Genomic DNA, 19946 nt, shown 5'->3' on the forward strand with positions numbered 1-19946 from the left:
GTACTATGTACTCCGTACTCCGTACTTCATACTCCGTACAATGCGCCTAGCTAACCTCTCTTGACAGGGACTAAGCTTTTCGTGGAAAGGAGTAATTCCCCGAAACAGGACTTTTGAAAGAAAGCTTGGCAAAGCGGAGATGTCAATCATGATCACTTTGTATTAGGGTGGTTGTCTTGAGTGGATTCGGACTTGAAACCCAGACCGTCGCAGACAACCGCCCGGGATCGACAGGCACCAACTAGAGGCATGACCTAGTGCCAAACGCCCCTCTTTAGGGCTCCTGATAGAGCGTGGCTCAATTACGTTTGGTACTAGTGCAGCTTGGGAACACCCGGCGCGTTGGAGACGACGTGCTTCATTTATCTGTCACCTCCTAGTTCGGGTGTCTCGGTCCCTCGAAATTCTCCACCTATGGGCGCAGTGGAATACCATCCGAATCCTGTGCGATATGCCAAAAAGCTTTGAACTTGATCAAGCTCTACGTGATGGATAGTCCTTGGCAGGGGAATGGTGCGGCTCCTATTGAGCCCAAAGGAGCTACTATGCCGACGAGGACGAGCATATATAAGGGCCGGGCATCACGGCTCTCCGACGACTTGATCTTTCACATCATTCCTCTACATTCCATTCTTTTCAAGGTCTAGTACCGTTCGTTCTCTTTCTGGGTTGACTTCATTGACTGAAGTCCCCTTTTCATTCTTTTCCTCCATCGTCGATCCTTGATCCAACCAACGCTGTGCGTTACTATCCTATCACCACTTTTTCAAATATGTCTTTCTCCAAAATCGCGGGTCTCCTGCTCAGCTCGGCCGCTATAGTCGCTGGCCATGGTTATGTGTCGGGTGCTGTTGTTGACGGTACCTACCATGGCGGCTTCATTGTGAGCTCGTACAACTACATGGACGAGGTGCCCGAGAACATCGGATGGGCCGAGGGTGCCACTGACCTTGGCTTTATCGACGGCTCCGCATACTCCAGCCCCGATATCATCTGCCACAAGGATGCCACCCCCGGTACGATCTCCGCTGAGGTCAAGGCCGGTGGCTCCGTCGAGCTCCAGTGGACTGAGTGGCCCGAGAGCCACCACGGTCCAGTCATCACCTACTTGGCCAACTGCAATGGTGACTGCTCTTCGGTCGACAAGACTGCCCTCGAGTTCTTTAAGATCGACGAGGCTGGTCTGATTGACAACAGCAATGTTCCCGGCACCTGGGCATCTGACGATCTCATTGCCAACAACAACAGCTACACTGTGACCATCCCCAGTGCCATCGTCTCCGGCAACTACGTTCTCCGTCACGAGATCATTGGCCTTCACTCTGCCGGCGAGACCAACGGCGCCCAGAACTACCCCCAGTGTCTCAACCTGAAGGTTACTGGCGGTGGCAGCGACTCTCCCAGCGGCACCCTCGGTACCGAGCTCTACAAGGCCACTGACCCCGGCATCAAGATCAGCATCTACACCTCCTTGGACTCTTACGAGATCCCCGGTCCCGCCCTGTACACCGGTGCCTCATCAGGCCCCTCGACCAGCACCGTTGCTTCCACAGCCCCAACCTCAGTCGTAGCCACCAGCTCTTCCGTCGGAGCAACCGTTACTGCCGCGCCTACCTCCATTGCCTCAACCGTGAGTGCTTCTCCCATCCCGAGTTCCTCCTCGTTCTCGCACCCGCACCTCACCCGCACTCTCACTCGCACTGCGCGTCCCACCTTCACCACATATGCTCCCACAGTCTCCATCCCCAGTGAATCTGGCCCTGAGGCCCCTGTTGAGACTGAGACTCCCATCGAGACTGAGACTCCCATTGTTCCTCCCACTATCACCAAGACTACCACTGCTACTCAGGTTACTGACGAGCCTGCTCCACAGACTCCCAGTGCCTCCACTGACAGCGTCACCATCACTGTGAGCTCCCCCGGCGGCCACTCCGCTCAGAGTTCCGCCCCCGCAGCTGGAGAGGGCTCCTCCGAGCCTAGTGTCACCTCTAACCCCATCGCTGCGCCAACTTCTGGCTCTGGCTCTGGCTCTGGCTCTGGCTCTGGCTCTGGCTCTGGCTCTGGCTCTGGCTCTGGCTCTGGCTCTGGCTCTGGCCCTGGCTCTGGCCCTGGCTCCATCCCCTCATCTTCCTACCTGGACTCCCTGAGCGCCGAGCAGCTTCTCGCCCTCATCCGTTCCACTCTCAAGTGGCTCGTCTCCAACAAGAAGGTGCACGCCCGCGACCTGTCATCCTAAAATACACGCTGCGCGCTAGATATAGACCTTTCCGTATATCTGGATATGAATTGTGTTGGATCTTTTTGAAACCTGGATCGAGTATCCTGTCTTTTCCGATGATTCTTTGGGCGGATTGCTTTTTGTCACAACATCGTGTTCCGGGTATTTATTTTCTTCTTCCTCTTTTGCGCTTTGCGCATTCGAGACGATAGACCTGTATTTTGGGGTCTTTTGTGATACTTTACTTTCATGAATGGATTTTTTTGGACTGCTCAGTTTCTTTGATTTGGTAAATGGATGTGAAAGTGTAACTTGAGTATAGTATTTGGTGACTTTCGTTCAATTTGATCGACCTCTAACACCACACACAAAATCATAGAAGATTTAGGTGGTAGTATATGTCCTATAGTCGAAGCAACGTAGAATCGCCAAGGGGAGGGTAGCTACGGTGGTTGCTGATCAAGTTAGTGTGGACTTCATGGCATTCTAGAAGTTTTATTGTAATGGCTTGGATTTGTATACATATAAAGGAGTAATTTAAACCAATTTCACCACGAGTATCATGTTCATTTCTAGTTTTATGATGCGGGTGGTTCATCAGTTCATCATTTGTATGGAACTCTGCCTATCCAATGGTACCAGGAGCAAATGATCTAATATATAGCAATCATTTCTTCTTCTTGGTCTTATCCACAACCTCAATCATCTGTGGCTTTAGTCCACGGCGAACAAGCGCTGTCTCAACGGCTTTCCGCTGATCACCTTGCACCAAGACCTCCATAATCCCCTTAGGAGCACCTGTGGCTTGTGTGACACTAGTGCTGCCGGCACACTTTTTCTGCAGCTCTTGTGCTAACAAAGTGGGAATGATACCGAAGACTTCCAAAGTCATGATCTTAGTAACAGTCTTAGAACCTGTTCGCTTCTCCAGTGTTACGGTGACCTTTGGCGCGGCACCGGCCTTGGGCTTGACGTCTGCAATTGTTTGCCCGGTCTTCAGAATGACATGATGCGGCTGGAGTAAGGCCTTGTCTTCCAAAATTCTCTTCAAGAGACCATCTCGAGTGACCTTTCCACGTGCAAGCGTGCCTTTGTCCTCCGTAGAGGATGAAGTGAAGACAGTATTTGCAAGAAAAGGATTGAGTGTGATAATTCGTCGGTTTTCCTTTGCAATGATGGGCGGATTCTGGGATTGGAGATATTCATCCAAGTGACTGGACACCTCGGAGTGTTTGTAAAAGTTATTTGTGTTGCCAGCAGCCAGAGCAGGGAAGAGAGTTGGCATCAACTTCCCTGATGGCCGATACAATGTTTGCACAGTGACCGTCTGGCCAATTGAAGGATCGGAGTCATCGGTCGCCGCAGGCTTTTTGCCTTCAGATGCTGGTTTGCTGTTGTCTAGGGCGCGTGGTGAAGGTAGTCTGTATGGGACAAATCGAGCTATCCGAGAATCCTCAAAGTCCACATCCAAGATAATGGTCTCTTGACCATTGCGATCCTTGGACTTGACAAGGTTCAATTTGTCAAGATATTTCATGAACTTTTTCACATTTTTCCAGCTGGTCTTCTTGATGTTATAGTGCTGAGCCTGTTGGGGGGTGTAAACTGGGAGATAAGGGGTAGTGAAGTTGGCTATCAATGCCGATGCAGAGATTGGCAGTGGAAGGCCATGATCCGCTGCTGAGGGGTTATCCTGCTTGAGTTTATAGAGGGCGTAGACAAAGGCATTGACAAAAGCCTCATCAATCTCTGTTGTATGTCAGTTTTTGTTTCATTGATTGCCATGTAGTAGCTAAGGGGAATGGATACAGGGAAAGATGACTGACCCTGCGTTGTAGGTGCCTCCACTTCGACCACAGGTTCTTCTTCTGGAGCAGCGTCATCGCTTGGGCTGTCACTCTCCCCCAAGGCGGGAGCAGCCTTGTTATCCTCAATCGACAATTCTCCCATTTGTTGCTCGACGTCCTCGGGTTCATCCTCGTCCCAGCCCTGCAGATATTCTGGAGCTGGACGACCCGGCCGTGATGCGGAGCTCCACGCCCAAAGCTCATCTCCTTCCCAATGCAATCCGCGGACAGCATGCCCCTTTGTGCCTTGCACGTCCCCTAATGCTGAGACATCAATCTCACAGATGCCTACGAAAAGTGGCACTGTGTGTCTGTTCACACTCGCGACCGCGACAACGGCGCCCTTGACCGCCCTCTCGGGGAACGGCGGTTCGTTTGCCAGGCCGGGTGTCATGAGATCAGCTCCACCATGGAGCTTTCCCATTACAAACTCCGGTGTGTAAAGTAGGGGAACCAGGTTCGGGTTGTGCCATAATGTGTAAACGGTTGGGTATAGTCGCTTATCGGCCCCCGGACCATGTTCCAGCTTGAACCAAAGCACCCGTTCATCGCCATCGGGATGTGTGCCAACATATACGATTCCTTGAAGTTCGCGCAGGTCTGGGCCTGCTGTTGTTGTGAAACGGGCAGTCAGGGAGTTCTCAGGAAGGAGCGCATTCCTGATCGATGTGAGGCTCGAGGCGGGAGCAGAAGAGCTTGCTTCGGTGGAATTTGAGGGAATGGGAATCTGGTAGTCCTTGATGATTTGATCTGCGATCTTCCTACGATCAGACGATCGTAGTGGAGAGAGGTTTTTGATCTGGTCTGTGTTAGCCTGTTGTGACGATTGCGCCGAGGGCCTTGCAAACCCAGCAAGCTTTGATGGAGGGGTAGTGCGGGGGAGGGGTCAGATACCGTAGGCTTCTTTTTAAACATGATTTCAAACTAGAGATGTAGAAGTTAGGCTAGGAAGAAAGCAGCTGGCTTTCTAGCAACCGGCTGGAGAGGAATAAGGAATGGAAGAAGGACCCCCGACCGCAGGTGACGTGACAAAGAATCTCGGTCTCCGCACGGCCCGAAGAGGAAAATACCCCACGAGCTCAGGCACGAGAATGTCAGTCGTTGCGATAATGTCTTTTTGGGGTCTAGAGGTCTCTTGAAGAACATCTCAAACAAGTTTTACATCGGCGCTGGACACTATCTCTTTCACATAATGTTTTCACTCAAATACTGCTTTTCTTACCTTCATATCCCGAAGCTGACATACATGGATCGACTTCAAATCAATCGGGTTTCAATCAATGAACTTGACTGGAACAAACAAGATGAGAAATCTTTCTAATCGCACATCGTGAATCGGATTTTCTTTCATGGGCGGCTTTTATACCTGGTAGATTTTGTAGCGCAGGAATAACGGCTTTAGGGCATATACTACCTACATGTAGATACTTCACATTGCTTCACTCCCCTCGACATCTTCAATATACCTTACGCCAACACCGTTGATATTAGGTGGCTTCCTCAGAGTTGGAATGCATATACCATTATCGAAGCATGTATGCAGGGCTGGAACATATTTTCATTACTATAAAGGGCTAGCTTTAAGATGTTACGAAGGAACCGGTTCTGGAACACGGCGAGTTGGAAGATCACAGTAATTGAGGACATTCTAGTCTCAGGTGTAAGTTCCAAAAAAGATCCTAGTACACGGGTCTATTGTCCCATCCTGAACTTTATACTCATTTTTATTCCTTGTTTGTTTTATGAATGTTTGAGCAGCAGGAAAGTCTCGCTTTGATATCCTGTCGTAGTGGAGGATGCTGACACTTCTATTCTCCTCTATGCTACCTAGGTCTGATTGGTTAGCTCGATAAGGAGGCACCTAAGGTTTAGATTACACTGATTTCTAAAAGAGATGCCGGTCTGGGATCTTTGACCTATCTATATAATATGCGTTCTATCAATTTTATATTCCCGAACTGGCTGTCTAGAGAAAGATACTAGCAAAGAGCGGATCGGCCGGCGCTGGATGTATAGCCTAGTGTAATTTTAGAGTCTTTGACCCCTTATAAATCTACATAGCTGACCCGAAGGCCATAAAGGAATACCTACCTAGATGTATGAAAAATGCATATATGTACGTGTAGGTTATTGTCGAATAGCCAACGAAAGGAATAATCATATCAATAGACAGACATCCCAGTTCAATTGCTAATCAGAAGCTGAGGTGGACGACGTAAGACAAATCCCAGTCACACAGCCAACGTCCGATAGCTAAAGGGTTGAAATTGCTCGTCGTGCTGCCTTCTATTATCAATTTCAGCGCCCATCAGTGTCATGATCAAATATAGAGAGGATCTTTATCTCGTTAAGTATTCCGGCAGTCAGGGAGTTAGGTACACGTAAGGATCTACCGCGCATTGGATTGCAGCCCATCCATGGACTATCAATGCAACCTGGCCGTTTTATTGATGACCAATCCGGAAAATTTCTGACCAACCTCGTATACATGGGCAGGACTATCTGATCTCACTGCTACAGAATAACCCGAAGTGTAAGCTGTATGAGTCAATCGGGGTCCGAGACTAGCTTAGCGCCTCCGTCCAGTTTTCCCTCTATTTATTTTCTCTGAATAGTGTCCGTCAAACCATGTCCCTCGGATAACAAAAACAGACAAAACATATTCAATATGGAGCTACCTCAACAACCGGTCTACGTGCTTATCCCATCATCCGGGCCCTCAATCGAGAGCAAGCGACTTTTCCTCCGGCCAGTTGCCGATACCGACGCCGCTGCACTCTTTGCAGTGCGCTCCATACCAGAGGTTGCGGCAATGAAGTCAGTATACAGGTCGTCTCTTGAAGCATTGGACAAAAACGGCCAATGGGTGAACAGAATTGCTAACTTACTCATTTCCTCAGCCACCCCAGAACACCTTTCAAATCAATCGCAGAAACACGTGCATGGATGGCGACAAAGGCATTCACGAGTGGTCCACCCGATGTGATCGGCCGTTCATTTAACTATGCCATTCTGGACAAGTCGATTCCAGAAACGAAGGAGCGGGTCATTGGCTCTCTCAGCATCAATCAAGTAGACCCCTATCCTGAGATTGGATATGCACTGCATCCAGGTTCCTGGGGGAAAGGACACGCAACAGAAGCTTTGCAGCTGTTGCTCAAGCTGTGGTGGGGCTTGCCACGCCGATCATACTATGGTGAAAGTGCTGGTCCTGTAGAGATGGAGAAAGTATTTGCTTTCTGCTTAAAACGAAACATTGGCAGTTCCCGTGTGTTGGAAAAGTGTGGCTTCAAGGTTGTGAGTGATTTCCGTCATGAAGAAGATGAAGTTTTCATTTTTGCATTGAATCGACCTTGAGATTTGCGGGTGATGGGTATAGGTCTGGTTGTGAATAAATCATCGAACTTGATCGGCATCTTATGGTGGAAAGCACATGTACGGGCGACGAAGTGACACATGAGACCCAATGACAACCCCAGAGGATGCGGAGAAAAGAACTTGTCCTCCAGCACAGCATATCAAAATGGGGACAAGCAAATTCTTCTTTTCCATCTCTCCTAACATGACGGATTATCACTGGAGCTTAACCGCCAACCAGTAATGAGTGACGATTTCCAAAATAAGCATCAGACTGCAAATTACATTCAGTAAAAACGACTGTGGTGAAAATTAAGTACTGCTCTTCAACGCTTGGAATACCTAAAGCAGCCTCCGCCAAGTATGTACACATATCCTATTCACAAAAGGAATCCCGCTGTCATCACGGGTTATATTACACAGGTAGTAGACAAATCTGTGAGCTTACTCGCTAGCTTTCGCTGCCTGCAAAATCACATCCGCAGCCTTCTCGCCCACCAAGAAAGTCGAAACAGCCGTGAACGTTCCAGGGATGCGGGGATACACGGAGGCATCCACAACACGCAGGCCAGAGACACCACGTACTTGGAAGTCGGAATCCAAGACAGCGAAAGGATCGCCATCAGGTCCGATAGGGCAAGTGCAAGAAGCGTGGTGACCCCAAGCAGTGTTCTTGATATAATCGTGGATTTCCTTATCAGTCTGGACATCACCGCCGGGGAGGACTTCGTCAATATCGACTACCTGGCGGTCAAAGGCACCACGTGCCAAGTGAATACCCTCAGTGATGGCCTGCAAATCCTTTCCGTAGTCCCCGGAGCCGGTGTCAAAGTAGTTGAAGACAATCTCAGGCATATCAAGGGGATCAGCAGAGCGGAGCATGACGGAACCAGCGGTGTTACGTGGGTGAGCCTTCAGAACTGCCCAGGAGAACCAGTCGTGGCGCTCGGTGATGTTCACGCCGTATCCGGGGTAGTATCCACGGAAGTTGATAGGTCCACCGAATACGAAGACGTCGTAGCCATTATCCGCAGTCACGGTACTCTTGTACAGCATGGCAGCTGCAAATCCATTGGAAGAGTAGATACCGCGGTTACCCAGAACCGGTTTCTCCCAACGGTCAAGGCAAGGATCATCACCGTTGTTGAATGTGCATCCATCGAACGAGGCAAGATCTTTCGGTGTGTGGCCTTGCACCACAGTCTCATAGTGGTCTTGCAAGTTGGTGCCAACACCAGGAAGGTTGGCAATTACCTTGATTCCGAAGTTTTGGAGCTCCTCTGCGGGTCCGATACCACTCAGCTTGAGAATCTGAGGCGAGTTGTAAGCTCCGCCAGAGACGATGACTTCGCGGGAGGCTGTTGCCGAACCGGGCTTTCCCTTACCAGCAGTCTTGGACCGGGGGCTAGCGCTGTAAAGATACTGGCCATCCAAGAATTCAACGCCTGTAGCGCGAGGTGGGTTAACAGACTCGTCGAAGGTGATCTTGGTCACATGGCAATTCATGCGGATATCGAGGGGGAACCTCTTGGTTCCGTCGGCATTCTTGGCATCCCTGACAGTGGTCACGAACTCGCGGGGGCCGTTACGAGAAGCCCCATCAGAGGCGAGAGGAACTTGATAGTATCCAGGTGAGGTATCGCGGTGCTTGGAATCGGAGTTTGCATCTCCAGCTAGCAGTGTGCCGATATTGAAAATGGAGTGAGTCACATTTCCAAGAGAGAAGGCTCCACCTAGCAGTAAGCTGAGAAGTTGGGGATCTTTGAGCACAATGTCCAATGGTGCAGTCTCGGTGCCCAGCCAACCGTCGTAGCCATGGCCCTTGAGCAACGGGAGTAGATATTTGTTGTTTTCCATGCGCTTGAAGTACTTGCGCATGTTTTTAGGTGACCAAGAACCATCTCCGGTGAGGGTAGCGAGGTATTCAAAATCCGAGTCGTGAGGATAGACGGTGACGAGAGCATTGTGTGCGGTGCAACCACCGAGGGTGCCAGTGCGGGGATAAAGTGTGCCCTTCATTTTGGAACCCACCGGGGGGTTGAGACCAGTGTATTCCTTTCCATCAGGAGTTTCATACGTTGTCTTGAAGTCAAGCTTCTGACGAGATTCATCAGCGTAGTGCTTGACATAGAAGTTCCATGCCAGAGCTTCGTCCTCGGAAGCCTTCGCGGAGAAGGCGGGGACCGTATAGTTCAGATTGGCTCCCTGGTCATCTCCGGCTTCAATGAGAAGTGTGCTATGACCTGCCAAAGCGAGTCGTGCGGCGAGGGGACCACCTCCTGCACCAGAGCCAACCACAACGTATTCATATCCCGATAACTCAACAGCCTTGACGACGGCAGAGAGCGCGGCCACGCCGAGGAGGCGACTGAAAAGCATGACGTATATAACGCTGCGAAAAGCGTCGAATGAGCGAAAAGAGGTCAGTTACGACGTTGGGTATGCAATACTGCAGCGTCCATTGTCTTTATACCTGAGGCCCCTGTTAGAGCCGGGCACATTGCTAGCTCAATAATATGTTTTTCGGGTTGCTAAAACTGGACTCAATTGTCAAGCGAAATTGAGTTCCTGGCTATCCGATGTCAAGAATCGCATAGCTCATTGGCAGGGGGTAACATGATTCCACTGTACGAACCGCTTGTAGGGGTCTGTGGGCATACTAAGCCGACATCCCCGCCACGACGATCGCACCGTGTTCAGAAGCTGGAAAGCAATAGTCCACGTCAGTGGATGCTAGAAAAACGGTGCGCACGGATAGAGTGAGGATTAGCACGATCACCAGGGGACCATTGCAGCCACAGCAATACGAGATTAAGTGGAACTGCTCCGTACTCCGGTGATGGATTCTTCACCTATGACATTGGCGTGGTCGCCCACCAATCATGTTTGTCAATTTTATCAACATATGCATAGGGTTAAGAAACTGGTTAGTTATAGATTGCAATTTAAATGAAGCCGTTGGAATACTCCGCACATCCTTGCAGACATCATTCCAAGCCTACGTTGTGCATCGAAATGTCCAAAATAGGTCATATTATGCGTGCCCAGGTACGGTCCCACTATAGGGGCTTCGCCGGATTGAAGAAGAAAGGATGATCTTAAGTGTATAACATCATTATAGAAGATACCTCGGCATGTGTTCTCTTCCTCTTGATGTACAGAGTACTACAGAACACAGATGATATGGCTACCTATTGTGTTATAAATTCCTGCGAAGCCCTGCCAAGCCCCCGCATATCGCATAACTTCGGATATGGCCTAGTTCGTAATATGATCAAGTCGCGTGATACTACGGAGTACGGAGTACTCCGTGCCTCATGGTTAAATATGCACGTAAAGTGGGATTGAGAAACGTCGATCGCAGCCAACGGTGCTACCACATGTACTTCATGACCTGGGGGAGATCTACGACCAGAGATTAGGATCTACACGTCAAATCCCCACCCCTCTTAATCACCAAAGAAGCAATCGGTCTATAACATATCCCCTCCTGGGTAGGAGATGGGATGGTACTTCCAGCTCGGGTTGTGGAGAAAGGGGGGGGGGGGGGGGAGAGGAAAATTACGGAGTATGGGGCGGGAGAAAGACCGGCGTTATAATATTGCATTAGAACCTCCAAGGATCCTCATACGTATCCATTCGTTCCCTTGTTCTTAGCCCCTTTCCCTCAGGCCCCCTCTCCTTGGACACTGAGGCCTGGCCCTCTGCACGTTAGCAGGACAAAAGCTTTGAAGCGACATTGAGAAAATAACAGGATATGCATAGAAAGAACTACCCAAATGAAGAAATGACGGCCAATTCAGGCAATATTTAATCAGAACAGCCCAACTCCCTTCTCACTTCAGTCCCGTTCAGTCAATTCCGCCGACAGGCTGCCCGTCTCTGCGGCACCAAGTCAGCTACTTCGCATATTGAAGGACACTTGAATCCAAAGTAATCAAACCAACCTATACGTATTTTCATGTCGATGCCTAAGATCGCATAAGAGCCCACAACGCTCATTCTTTGCTAGACCAATAAAGAGGATGGGATGGGTGTCTTGAGAATTGTCGGGTCGTTATACAATGTTGTAGAAGCTAGACAAAATAGGAAGCTAGACAAAATAGGAAGCTAGACAAAATAGCGGAGGCTGGCTGCAAGTCTCTAGTGCGATTTCACCGAGAAAATGGTTATTCGAGTAGGAAAAAGGCCACGACCTCACCCCGATGACATTGGAGTCCGGTTTTGCGCCTTGCTCCGTTGAGAATGAGCAACAAGCTAGGGAAAAGTCAAGATCTTGTCCATTACTCAGGGATGCGACGACAGGTTTACATAACCATGAAAGAAGTGAGGATATCACTCCCTTCACCAATTATTGTTTGATTGTGTGTAGATAATCAACAACTTCCTGGCTGAGAATCTTGTCACAAAGAAGTTGGTTGGCGGACTCGAGAATCCACGTCTGACAATCTCTCAGGATAACTTTTTTCCCAAGTTTGATCTGGAATAATTGAATCAGCCATTATAGTGCAAGGAAATTTGATAGAGCGTAATATCTAAGATGGGCCTGATCTTCCCATTTATAGTTGTTAAATTAAACAAATCCACGTGGTGGGGCTGGGACAGGCAGGAATTTAGCTCAGGTACTCACTTCATCGCCGACTATGTTAAGGCCTTTTCCAGGAGCCTTTATTTTGTAAACACTTCTCTCAAAGTGACAAACGGGTACGTCGTCAATCTTGTATTTTCCGTTGTTGAGCATCGCTTTCGGATCAAAATACTCCGCATCGATCCACTGCAGCGGGGTCCTTGTCGAAGGAATATCGTCGGTTTGTTGCAAGTTCTCGCTGCGCTTAATTTCAAACTCAAAGCCATTTCTCACATCACCGGTCGCATGTATCTTGACCCCAATGTCAGGATCGGTGTTCGAGCGCACAAAATATGCCCAGTGATCTTTGAAAGGCGAGCCGTTCCAGGTCAGCAGTTCCAGCATATAAGCCCCAATGGAACCCTTCGACGCTACCTTCGGCTTGGAAACAGCGCGATGGGAACTGGCCATTGCGCAGGGAAAGTTGAGACGTTGGGTGTAATATGGCTGTGAAGGCGTTGTCTGTTGTTCGTTGCTGCCTGCAGTTCCTGCAGTGCTGCCTTGACTGTCAGGCCTTCCTACTGAAGTTCAATCCACAACTTCATGTCCAACACCAAAATGTACATCAAATGAGAATTTGATGATCCCAAATTATCTCTCTTGGTTGCTCGGCTCGTTATCTCGAGCATAGTCTTGTTTAAAAAGTCCCGCGCTTATAGAAACATCCTGTCCCTCTCCAAGTGGATAGCTACATGTATCAGGTCGACGTCTTCGAGCGGCATATGCGCAACTCAACGCGAATAATTGCAAAGGCCACCAAGAATCATGCGGACCTCATTCCCAAAGCTTCAATCAGTCTTCGTTGATCCCTTTCCGTAATTAGGCCATCTCAAGCTGTTGACAAGTATACAGTGCGTGGTCCTTTGTGGGAGGCTGACGCGGAAGCGAGATGTTCGTCAACAAAAAAAAGGGAAGTGACTACTATATCTACTCCATTGAATTATGATTATTGTTTGCTTTACACATTCATTGATGTTTGAGCGAGAGTACAAAGAAGGATCCTGCCGACTACAAAACCAAGGGATGAAGATAAACAGATCTCGAGATCATCTCGCCGACCCGATTACATGTCGAGATTATACATACTATCTAAGTATGAAGGCCATAAGGAATCAGAGTGTTTCCTAAATGACCCGTTCCATGAGATATATCACAAGAAAAAGCAAGGGATCGCCGTCACGCAAGGGCGATATTACCTACGAATTCATTACGGCCAATGATTGTTAAAATTGTTGCAAACACGTGGATTTCATCGTCATGATCATCTGTGACAATCGCATTGGCATCCTTGATCTTAATCCTGATCACAGATCTACATCCATTACCCCTCGGAGCTGTGAACCGGTCACATCACTGCTTTGAGACATTACAGTATCTGAGCCTTGGCTGCAATGACTCCCATATCCCGAAGGCAAGGATTCGATCTTGGCATTAAGAGATCTTTCCAGATAGCTCGGGATGGAAGTATGTATATGAAGCCCACTCATCTTGTTAGGGTTTCCGTTGCCTGAAGCTAAGGCTAAAGTGGGGTGATAACCAGATGAGAGTTCTAGGACTCAGTCATAATTGGTCAATTATCCTTTGAAGGTTGGGAATGGTGTGTGTTGTCCATCAATGTACGATTTTATGTGAAAGCTAAAGGTTGCTCGTAGCATCAGTTGGATACACTGCTTCCAAGGGGGCCACGGTCTTATAGGCCGCATGTTGTGCATCTGCAAAAAATGGTAATTGTATCTCCCGTCTTTTTTTCCATTCCTTGCTTTATCGCAGAAAAGCTGCAAAATGAACACCGAGAAGCTCAACCACAGCATCTCTGAAAGCCGCGTGTATCCAGCACGATTCAAGAGATCATTAGCCTCATGGATCAGAAATCAACCTATATTATCAGCGTGCATGATATTTGCTTGCGCTCTTGTGCTGGTAGTCAAACTTGGCTATTATGACCTCTATGATCATGTTCAAATGCTGGAGGAAATCCACGATACAAGTACCTAATCCATTATTCAATCTATTGTGACTGACTATGGGCGCTAAGAAAAAAACTAGAAGAAGTCAGAGAAAAACAGATCGCGATATCTGAGCTTGTGATGAAAACCGAAAGCTACAGCCCTAACTCAACAAATGTGGCTTTGGTTATGTCAAAGACTCGCTCAGACGACTTGAGATGGTTGAGAGATTATCTCACCACTCAGTAAGTGAACAACTCCTGAGTGCGGGAAATACAGCTGACCCAAGATATACAGTAATGACAATACACCTTTCATCTACACCATGGATCCGAACCCCGAGACACAACTGCTCACTGCACGATCGTCTCGTGGCCGTGAAGTCGCCGCCTACCTTTCTTTCATCGTCGACTTCTACCACGAGCTTCCTGCATACTCAATTTTCATCCACGCCAATCCAGATCAATGGCACAACGATCTATTCGGCTCGCAGACAAACAGCGTGTTACAAAATCTGCGTCGCGAAGCTGTGGACGCGATGGGCTATGTGAACCTGCGTTGTACAAATAACCCAGGCTGTCCGACCCACGTCAATCCGCACAACCCCACGCAATCAGACATTGAAAACAATGAAGCCCGTGCAAGTTTTCCGAGGATATATAAAGATCTATTCGGGGATCATGCAACTGTACCGGACCACATCGGGGGGATTTGCTGTGCCCAGTTTGCGGTCAGCCGGGCACGCATCCGGCAACGAACAAAGAAGGATTACATCCGTATGTTGGATTGGGTGAATAATAAAAGTTTGCCATTTGTGGATAGCTACGGTGTTGGCTGGGTATTTGAAACTCTGTGGCATGTGGTGTTTGGCATGGAAGGGATCCAGTGAGTGTCTAGGTGTTTTCGAGCGTTTTGTTCCGGTCGCACACTAACCTCCCTGTTCTTGTCCTCAGTTGCCCTGTTTATGAGCAATGCCGGTGTGATAATTACGGATGGGTAAGGAATCAATATCGATCGCAGTTGGACTTGACTAACCTACCTATACCGAAAGTGTGGGCCGCTGCCATCAGGCGAAACTCTTACGGCAATTAAGGCAATATGAAAGAAGAGGCCAAATAAAAGATAATGGTCCATAGTCTTAAATATTGGCGAGGCATACATATCCTATAACCACACGGATGTCAGCCTTATTTTCTAATATTGGATTTTGGTGTTAATAGGGCTATATAATCTACCTGCATACGTCGCTTGAGGGCTAATTGAGGCATGAAGTTTCGTTTTTGTTGGAATTTGTCTCGCTCATACCTCTTAATTCCGAAATCTAGCTCAAAATCATTTGGCCTCCAGCATGGATCAAAATAAATACTCCATACAGTCACAAACAACAGTTTTGATTGGCTAAGAGACTGAATATGGAGCATCGGAGACCAGCCAAATCCGAGCGACGGTTTAACATCTGTTAAGTCCGATAGTCCGATAGTCCGATGGCCAAACCAATCCTTCCAAAACACTGTTGCCTGTCTAGATAGGTGTGACAACACTTCGGTCCATATGAGAAAGCTGGACACAGGAGGCTTATGCTATCTCCGCCAATAGGTGTGATCTTCCCCTCGTTGGCGCCTGCCCCGGATGTTCAGATATGACAGAGCCCTCCTAGTAGATAAATGGCTCACTTCTCTTCCCATGGCTCTCTCTTTTCATTCCTAACCGCTTTTCCTTCCTGATACACCACATTCCTCTATATTTCCTCTATCGAGGATTGTTCTCGAAAGCCATGGCTACAAAACCAATCACAAGAGTCGTCATTGTTGGGGTAATTCTCATACTTTTTCATTTATCTATCCTCTTTTTGGGAGGCAGATCTTCTGACGATTACTAGGCTACTGGTCGCCTCGGCGGAGTCTTTGCTCGGGCACTTATCCAAACCGGCAAGCATACTGTTACAGCTCTCACCCGTGAGACTAGCAAGGGAAAGCTTCCCGCGGGAGTTCAAGCTATCAAAGTTGATTACAACGATGAAGCTGCTCTCATCAAAGCTTTCGAGGGCCAACAGTTTCTTGCAATTACCCTTGGAATTCATGCCCCGGAGAACCTTCATAGCAGGATCACCGCGGCTGCAGGAAAAGCCGGTGTTCCTTACATCATGCCAAACGCGTACGGATACCCGCTCAACCCAAATGGAGTGAGCGAGTCAGATTCGTACGGAAAGGCCGTTCTAAGTCGGGTCAGTGATGCTCAAAATGGGGTTTCATCCTCAGTGGCTCTCCCATGTGGTTTCTGGTACGAATGGAGTTTGGCAACTGGCGAACAATGGTTTGGTTTCAATATCAAGGATCGCAAAGTGACCTTTTTCGATGAGGGGACTCGCACTATAACTGTCAGCACCTGGAACCAATGCGGTCGTGCGTTGGCGGCTCTCCTCAGTCTACCGGAGTCGGGAACATCTCCTGCACTTGCCGACTTCAAGAACAAAGAACTCCGGATCAATAGCTTCCGCGTCTCACAACGCGATATGCTCGACAGTCTTAATCGTGTCTTGGAAACCACGGACTCTGACTGGGAGATTAGTTATGAGACTGTCGCTAAGCGCCTGGCCGATGGCGCTGAGGAGTTTTCCAAGGGTATCTTCACCGGATATCCGAAAATGTTGTATGGAAGTATCTTTTTGAAGACCAACGAACAAAGTGATTTTGCAGAGACAATGGAACTGGCAAATGACACTTTGGGGCTCCCTAAAGAGGACCTGGATGAAGCGACTACGCGGGTGGTGGAGATGGTCGCAGCAGGATGGGATCCTCTTGCTGAGATGTAAATGCATAATTTCACTCGCAATCATGTCAAGTTTCATTCTGCTGAAGGTTGCCAAAATTCAAGAGAACATATCCTACGTCCTCCGTGACTTACATTCCCGCATACTGTGTTGTCTAAAGTGAGCTGTTCCAAACTAGGTACGTATGTCAGTCGACACAGGGACCTAGCTCGATAGATCTATTACTGTGTCACTCGTCTGAGGTCTCAGTTCGAATTCGTTGGACTCTGCGTGTCCATAGGAATGTATGACAAGAAGGAAACTTCGTCCTTTTACTCATATTTCAAGCACCTCGCTCCCCTAGCACCCCCAGAAACCCTAAAACCAAGTGAGCATACAGCACACTTCAACGAAACTGTCGGCTTGGACGTACCACTGAACTCAATTTTGCCATTGCTGTTGTTGTCGAAATTTCTAATATGCTCTGCTGCCTCTTCATCATTCATTTCGATACCTTGTTCCTTGGCAGACTTGATTAGTTCGTGAGTGGCGATGAAGTCTAATCCCAGGTAGTAACATAGCCTCGGTGCCCAATACTGAGGAACATACGGCCACTTTTTATACCCTATATCTCAATTCATAGGTGTACAGCTTCTCTGTAGATGTAGCCAGAAGAGAACTTACTGCAGCTTGGAAGACTTATTTCCATTTCTTGAGCTTTTCGTGGCTGTATCGAGACTTTGGATGTTACAAATGATGGATGACTAGGTACATGTCCAATAGGAAAAATCCCATTCGCTACCTTCTTTGTAGTATCCTCCACCGCCATATCACCAGCCCTTTGGGTGATCCGAGCAAGATAGCATGTATAGGCACACTCGTCAGCTACTGACATACTACTGGCTTGTCTTCGTTTTTCCTGCATGGGCCAGCAATCGCCAGCAATCCTATACCCAAAAGAATTCAAGCATTGATTCAACGCGATTGGATTACGTACTCCGGGAGTTTTCTCGGCCTCGGCTGTTTATCATGACTTCTTCATTTACCAAAACGGAAGCCTAGGTCTGCCACTAGATGACGTCATTTCAGGGCTTCCTACGAAGCTTGCTTATCGATAAACATCATCACTTCCCACGATCTCAAACCATTCTTCTCCAGACTATGCTGCTCAACCAATTGTGAAATACACCATGTCAGAAAAGCTCAAAGAAGCCGTGCTTGCGGAGGCCAAAAATACCCAAGCGGTCGCTCAGGATGTGGTCACATCCGGCGCATGGCTCTATCCATTCAAGGTCGGTCGTCATTTCCGTCAAGTAGAGTCTTTTCGACGGTCTCTAACTACATGGAATGAATCTTACAGGGAATTTTCTTCTTCGCAACCCATAAAGAACTTTGGCGTCCTTTTATCTCCCGCGCCGGGCGGACAATGACCCTTGGACTGGGCGTCACAAGCGCCATGTTCTTCTTCACCTACGTGCCGCAGATGGCCATCATGGCGTTCACCAGCGGCCCATTGGCTGCTATTTCCGCAGCGGTCTTAGTCCTAGGTGAAAGCTCGACTATAGCAAACGTTCTCTCGCGCGCACTTCTCGTCGAGGATGCCCTGATCGACACCTTCGATGGTACCCTCGTCGCACGCGATCAAGAACCCCTTGTCTCCCAAGGACGTCAAATCAAAGCCCGGTCAGGCGGAAAAGATGCAATGGCTAGATTGGGTAAGGTTTTCACTCGGCCTCTCTCGCGCCTCAACCCAAGGGCGCTGCTACGTTCGTTGCTCTATCTGCCCCTGAACTTAATTCCTGTGGTCGGAACCGTCTTGTATATCTTCATGCAGGGGAAAAAGGCAGGGCCAGGACTTCATGTCAGATATTTCCAGCTCAAGGGCTGGAATTACACAGAGCGCGAGGAGTGGGTGAAGAATAACAGGGGAGGATACACTGGGTGGGTGGAATCCATTCCTCTTCTCGGATGCTGTTTGATCGAATGCTAATCAATATCTTAGTCTTGGAATCACTTCCTTTATGTTGGAAATGATTCCATTTGCCTCGATCGTGTTTTCGTTCACCAACACAGTCGGCGCTGCTCTGTGGGCTGCGGATTTGGAAAAAGCAACCAAGTAACTGGTTTGACTATTTGTATGAATCCCCCGCAGCGTTATAATTTCGCCAACGGCGAGTAGAATTTGTGGATATAAAAGCGTGAAAAATGAAGAGAAAGTTTCGACATCAATCTAATTTCGAAGCTCTATTGTGCCTAGCGGTTTATCTTACGTTCGACACTTAGGGGAGGGCTCCGTCTCGTCCAATATCCGAGGGATCTACGGAGTACAAGCAGACCGACATAGAACCGAAATCCACTTGATTTGGTTTGCTGGGACAATCTCTGGGAAGGCAAGAAAATATGTAAACCGGAGGCCACAGAGAGAGTCCTATTGGTCACCGTGCCCAACATCTCCCGTAGCTTCGAGCCTCTCTCTCTCTCTCTCTCTCTCTCTCTCTCGCTGCAAGCCACGAACTAAAACCGAGTATGTCCGACCAGAGGTAATTTGTATCATTGTTCAACCATGCAATGAGAGACACACTGACACTTTGCTATAATCTCAAGCCTGTGTGCTTTGGATTTGCTGGCCCGAATTCCTTTTCGCACGAGAGCTAGTGGCGCGGTTCTTCATCTCCTTCCTATTATCCTCATCGGAGCCATCGGCAGAAGGATCATCTTTGAATCGCATGTCTTCTTCAACCTCAGCAATCAGGTTATTATTGCTGGTGGCGACATCCTGCAAAGTGCCGAGATGGATTTTCAGAGCTGCCACAGCACGATTCAAGCTTCGAAGGTTCTGCTTTCGGCGTTGGATTGTCTGGGAAAAGTAGGCTTTCTGATCCTTCAGCTTATTGATCATGTCTTTGCGACTGACTGGAACTGAGCTGGCCCGGGGCTCAGCCTTGATGGTTGTGTCGACTTTCTCCTGTCGTTTTCTACCTCTGGTAGACTTTTTCGGGGCCATGATATATCACAGATTGTAAGGTCTTCGAGCCCTTCCTTGATGAAAATCCTAAAGTGGGAGTTATGCTACTTACTTGGTACGTGATGGGGAAAGGAGAGGTATGAGAAAGACACAATGCAGCAAGAACATGTGCAGCTATGGGTTATCTGATATACTTCATGGGCAGCAGAAAAAGCCAAGAGAAGTCGGAATAACATG

The 19946-nt window shown here is 48.4% G+C and overlaps 9 protein-coding genes across 9 annotated transcripts; 5 read left to right on the plus strand and 4 right to left on the minus strand.

Annotated features, from left to right (window-relative positions):
* Positions 1-772: 772 nt before the first annotated feature.
* N7457_000609 (AA9 family lytic polysaccharide monooxygenase) lies at positions 773-2236 on the plus strand (the record flags this gene model as incomplete). Its single annotated transcript, XM_057171677.1, has 1 exon — positions 773-2236. The coding sequence occupies one exon, from the start codon at positions 773-775 to the stop codon at positions 2234-2236; it is 1464 nt and encodes a 487-aa protein (XP_057035580.1).
* A 649-nt stretch (positions 2237-2885) lies between these two features.
* N7457_000610 (putative RNA binding protein Ligatin/Tma64) lies at positions 2886-4980 on the minus strand (the record flags this gene model as incomplete). The annotated part of the gene is made up of 3 exons (XM_057171678.1): positions 2886-3967; positions 4045-4869; positions 4914-4980. 3 exons carry the CDS (start codon positions 4978-4980, stop codon positions 2886-2888), a joined length of 1974 nt encoding a protein of 657 aa, XP_057035581.1.
* Positions 4981-6733: 1753 nt separating this feature from the next.
* Positions 6734-7422, plus strand: N7457_000611 (GNAT family N-acetyltransferase; the record flags this gene model as incomplete). Its single annotated transcript, XM_057171679.1, has 2 exons — positions 6734-6882; positions 6966-7422. The coding sequence occupies 2 exons, from the start codon at positions 6734-6736 to the stop codon at positions 7420-7422; spliced, it is 606 nt and encodes a 201-aa protein (XP_057035582.1).
* A 444-nt stretch (positions 7423-7866) lies between these two features.
* Positions 7867-9801, minus strand: N7457_000612 (GMC family oxidoreductase; the record flags this gene model as incomplete). Its single annotated transcript, XM_057171680.1, has 1 exon — positions 7867-9801. One exon carries the CDS (start codon positions 9799-9801, stop codon positions 7867-7869), a length of 1935 nt encoding a protein of 644 aa, XP_057035583.1.
* Positions 9802-11773: 1972 nt separating this feature from the next.
* On the minus strand, positions 11774-12460 carry N7457_000613 (uncharacterized protein; the record flags this gene model as incomplete). Its single annotated transcript, XM_057171681.1, has 2 exons — positions 11774-11902; positions 12053-12460. The coding sequence occupies 2 exons, from the start codon at positions 12458-12460 to the stop codon at positions 11774-11776; spliced, it is 537 nt and encodes a 178-aa protein (XP_057035584.1).
* Positions 12461-14320: 1860 nt separating this feature from the next.
* N7457_000614 (DUF3431 domain-containing protein) lies at positions 14321-14884 on the plus strand (the record flags this gene model as incomplete). The annotated part of the gene is made up of 1 exon (XM_057171682.1): positions 14321-14884. One exon carries the CDS (start codon positions 14321-14323, stop codon positions 14882-14884), a length of 564 nt encoding a protein of 187 aa, XP_057035585.1.
* An 885-nt stretch (positions 14885-15769) lies between these two features.
* N7457_000615 (uncharacterized protein) lies at positions 15770-16807 on the plus strand (the record flags this gene model as incomplete). The annotated part of the gene is made up of 2 exons (XM_057171683.1): positions 15770-15808; positions 15875-16807. 2 exons carry the CDS (start codon positions 15770-15772, stop codon positions 16805-16807), a joined length of 972 nt encoding a protein of 323 aa, XP_057035586.1.
* A 1127-nt stretch (positions 16808-17934) lies between these two features.
* Positions 17935-18864, plus strand: N7457_000616 (uncharacterized protein; the record flags this gene model as incomplete). The annotated part of the gene is made up of 3 exons (XM_057171684.1): positions 17935-18036; positions 18105-18685; positions 18747-18864. 3 exons carry the CDS (start codon positions 17935-17937, stop codon positions 18862-18864), a joined length of 801 nt encoding a protein of 266 aa, XP_057035587.1.
* Positions 18865-19343: 479 nt separating this feature from the next.
* Positions 19344-19748, minus strand: N7457_000617 (uncharacterized protein; the record flags this gene model as incomplete). Its single annotated transcript, XM_057171685.1, has 1 exon — positions 19344-19748. One exon carries the CDS (start codon positions 19746-19748, stop codon positions 19344-19346), a length of 405 nt encoding a protein of 134 aa, XP_057035588.1.
* Between the last annotated feature and the right edge of the window lie 198 nt (positions 19749-19946).

This window comes from Penicillium paradoxum (assembly GCF_028828445.1).
Source record: "Penicillium paradoxum strain IBT 22861 chromosome Unknown utg000002l_segment0_segment0, whole genome shotgun sequence".
Lineage (NCBI taxonomy): Eukaryota > Fungi > Ascomycota > Eurotiomycetes > Eurotiales > Aspergillaceae > Penicillium > Penicillium paradoxum.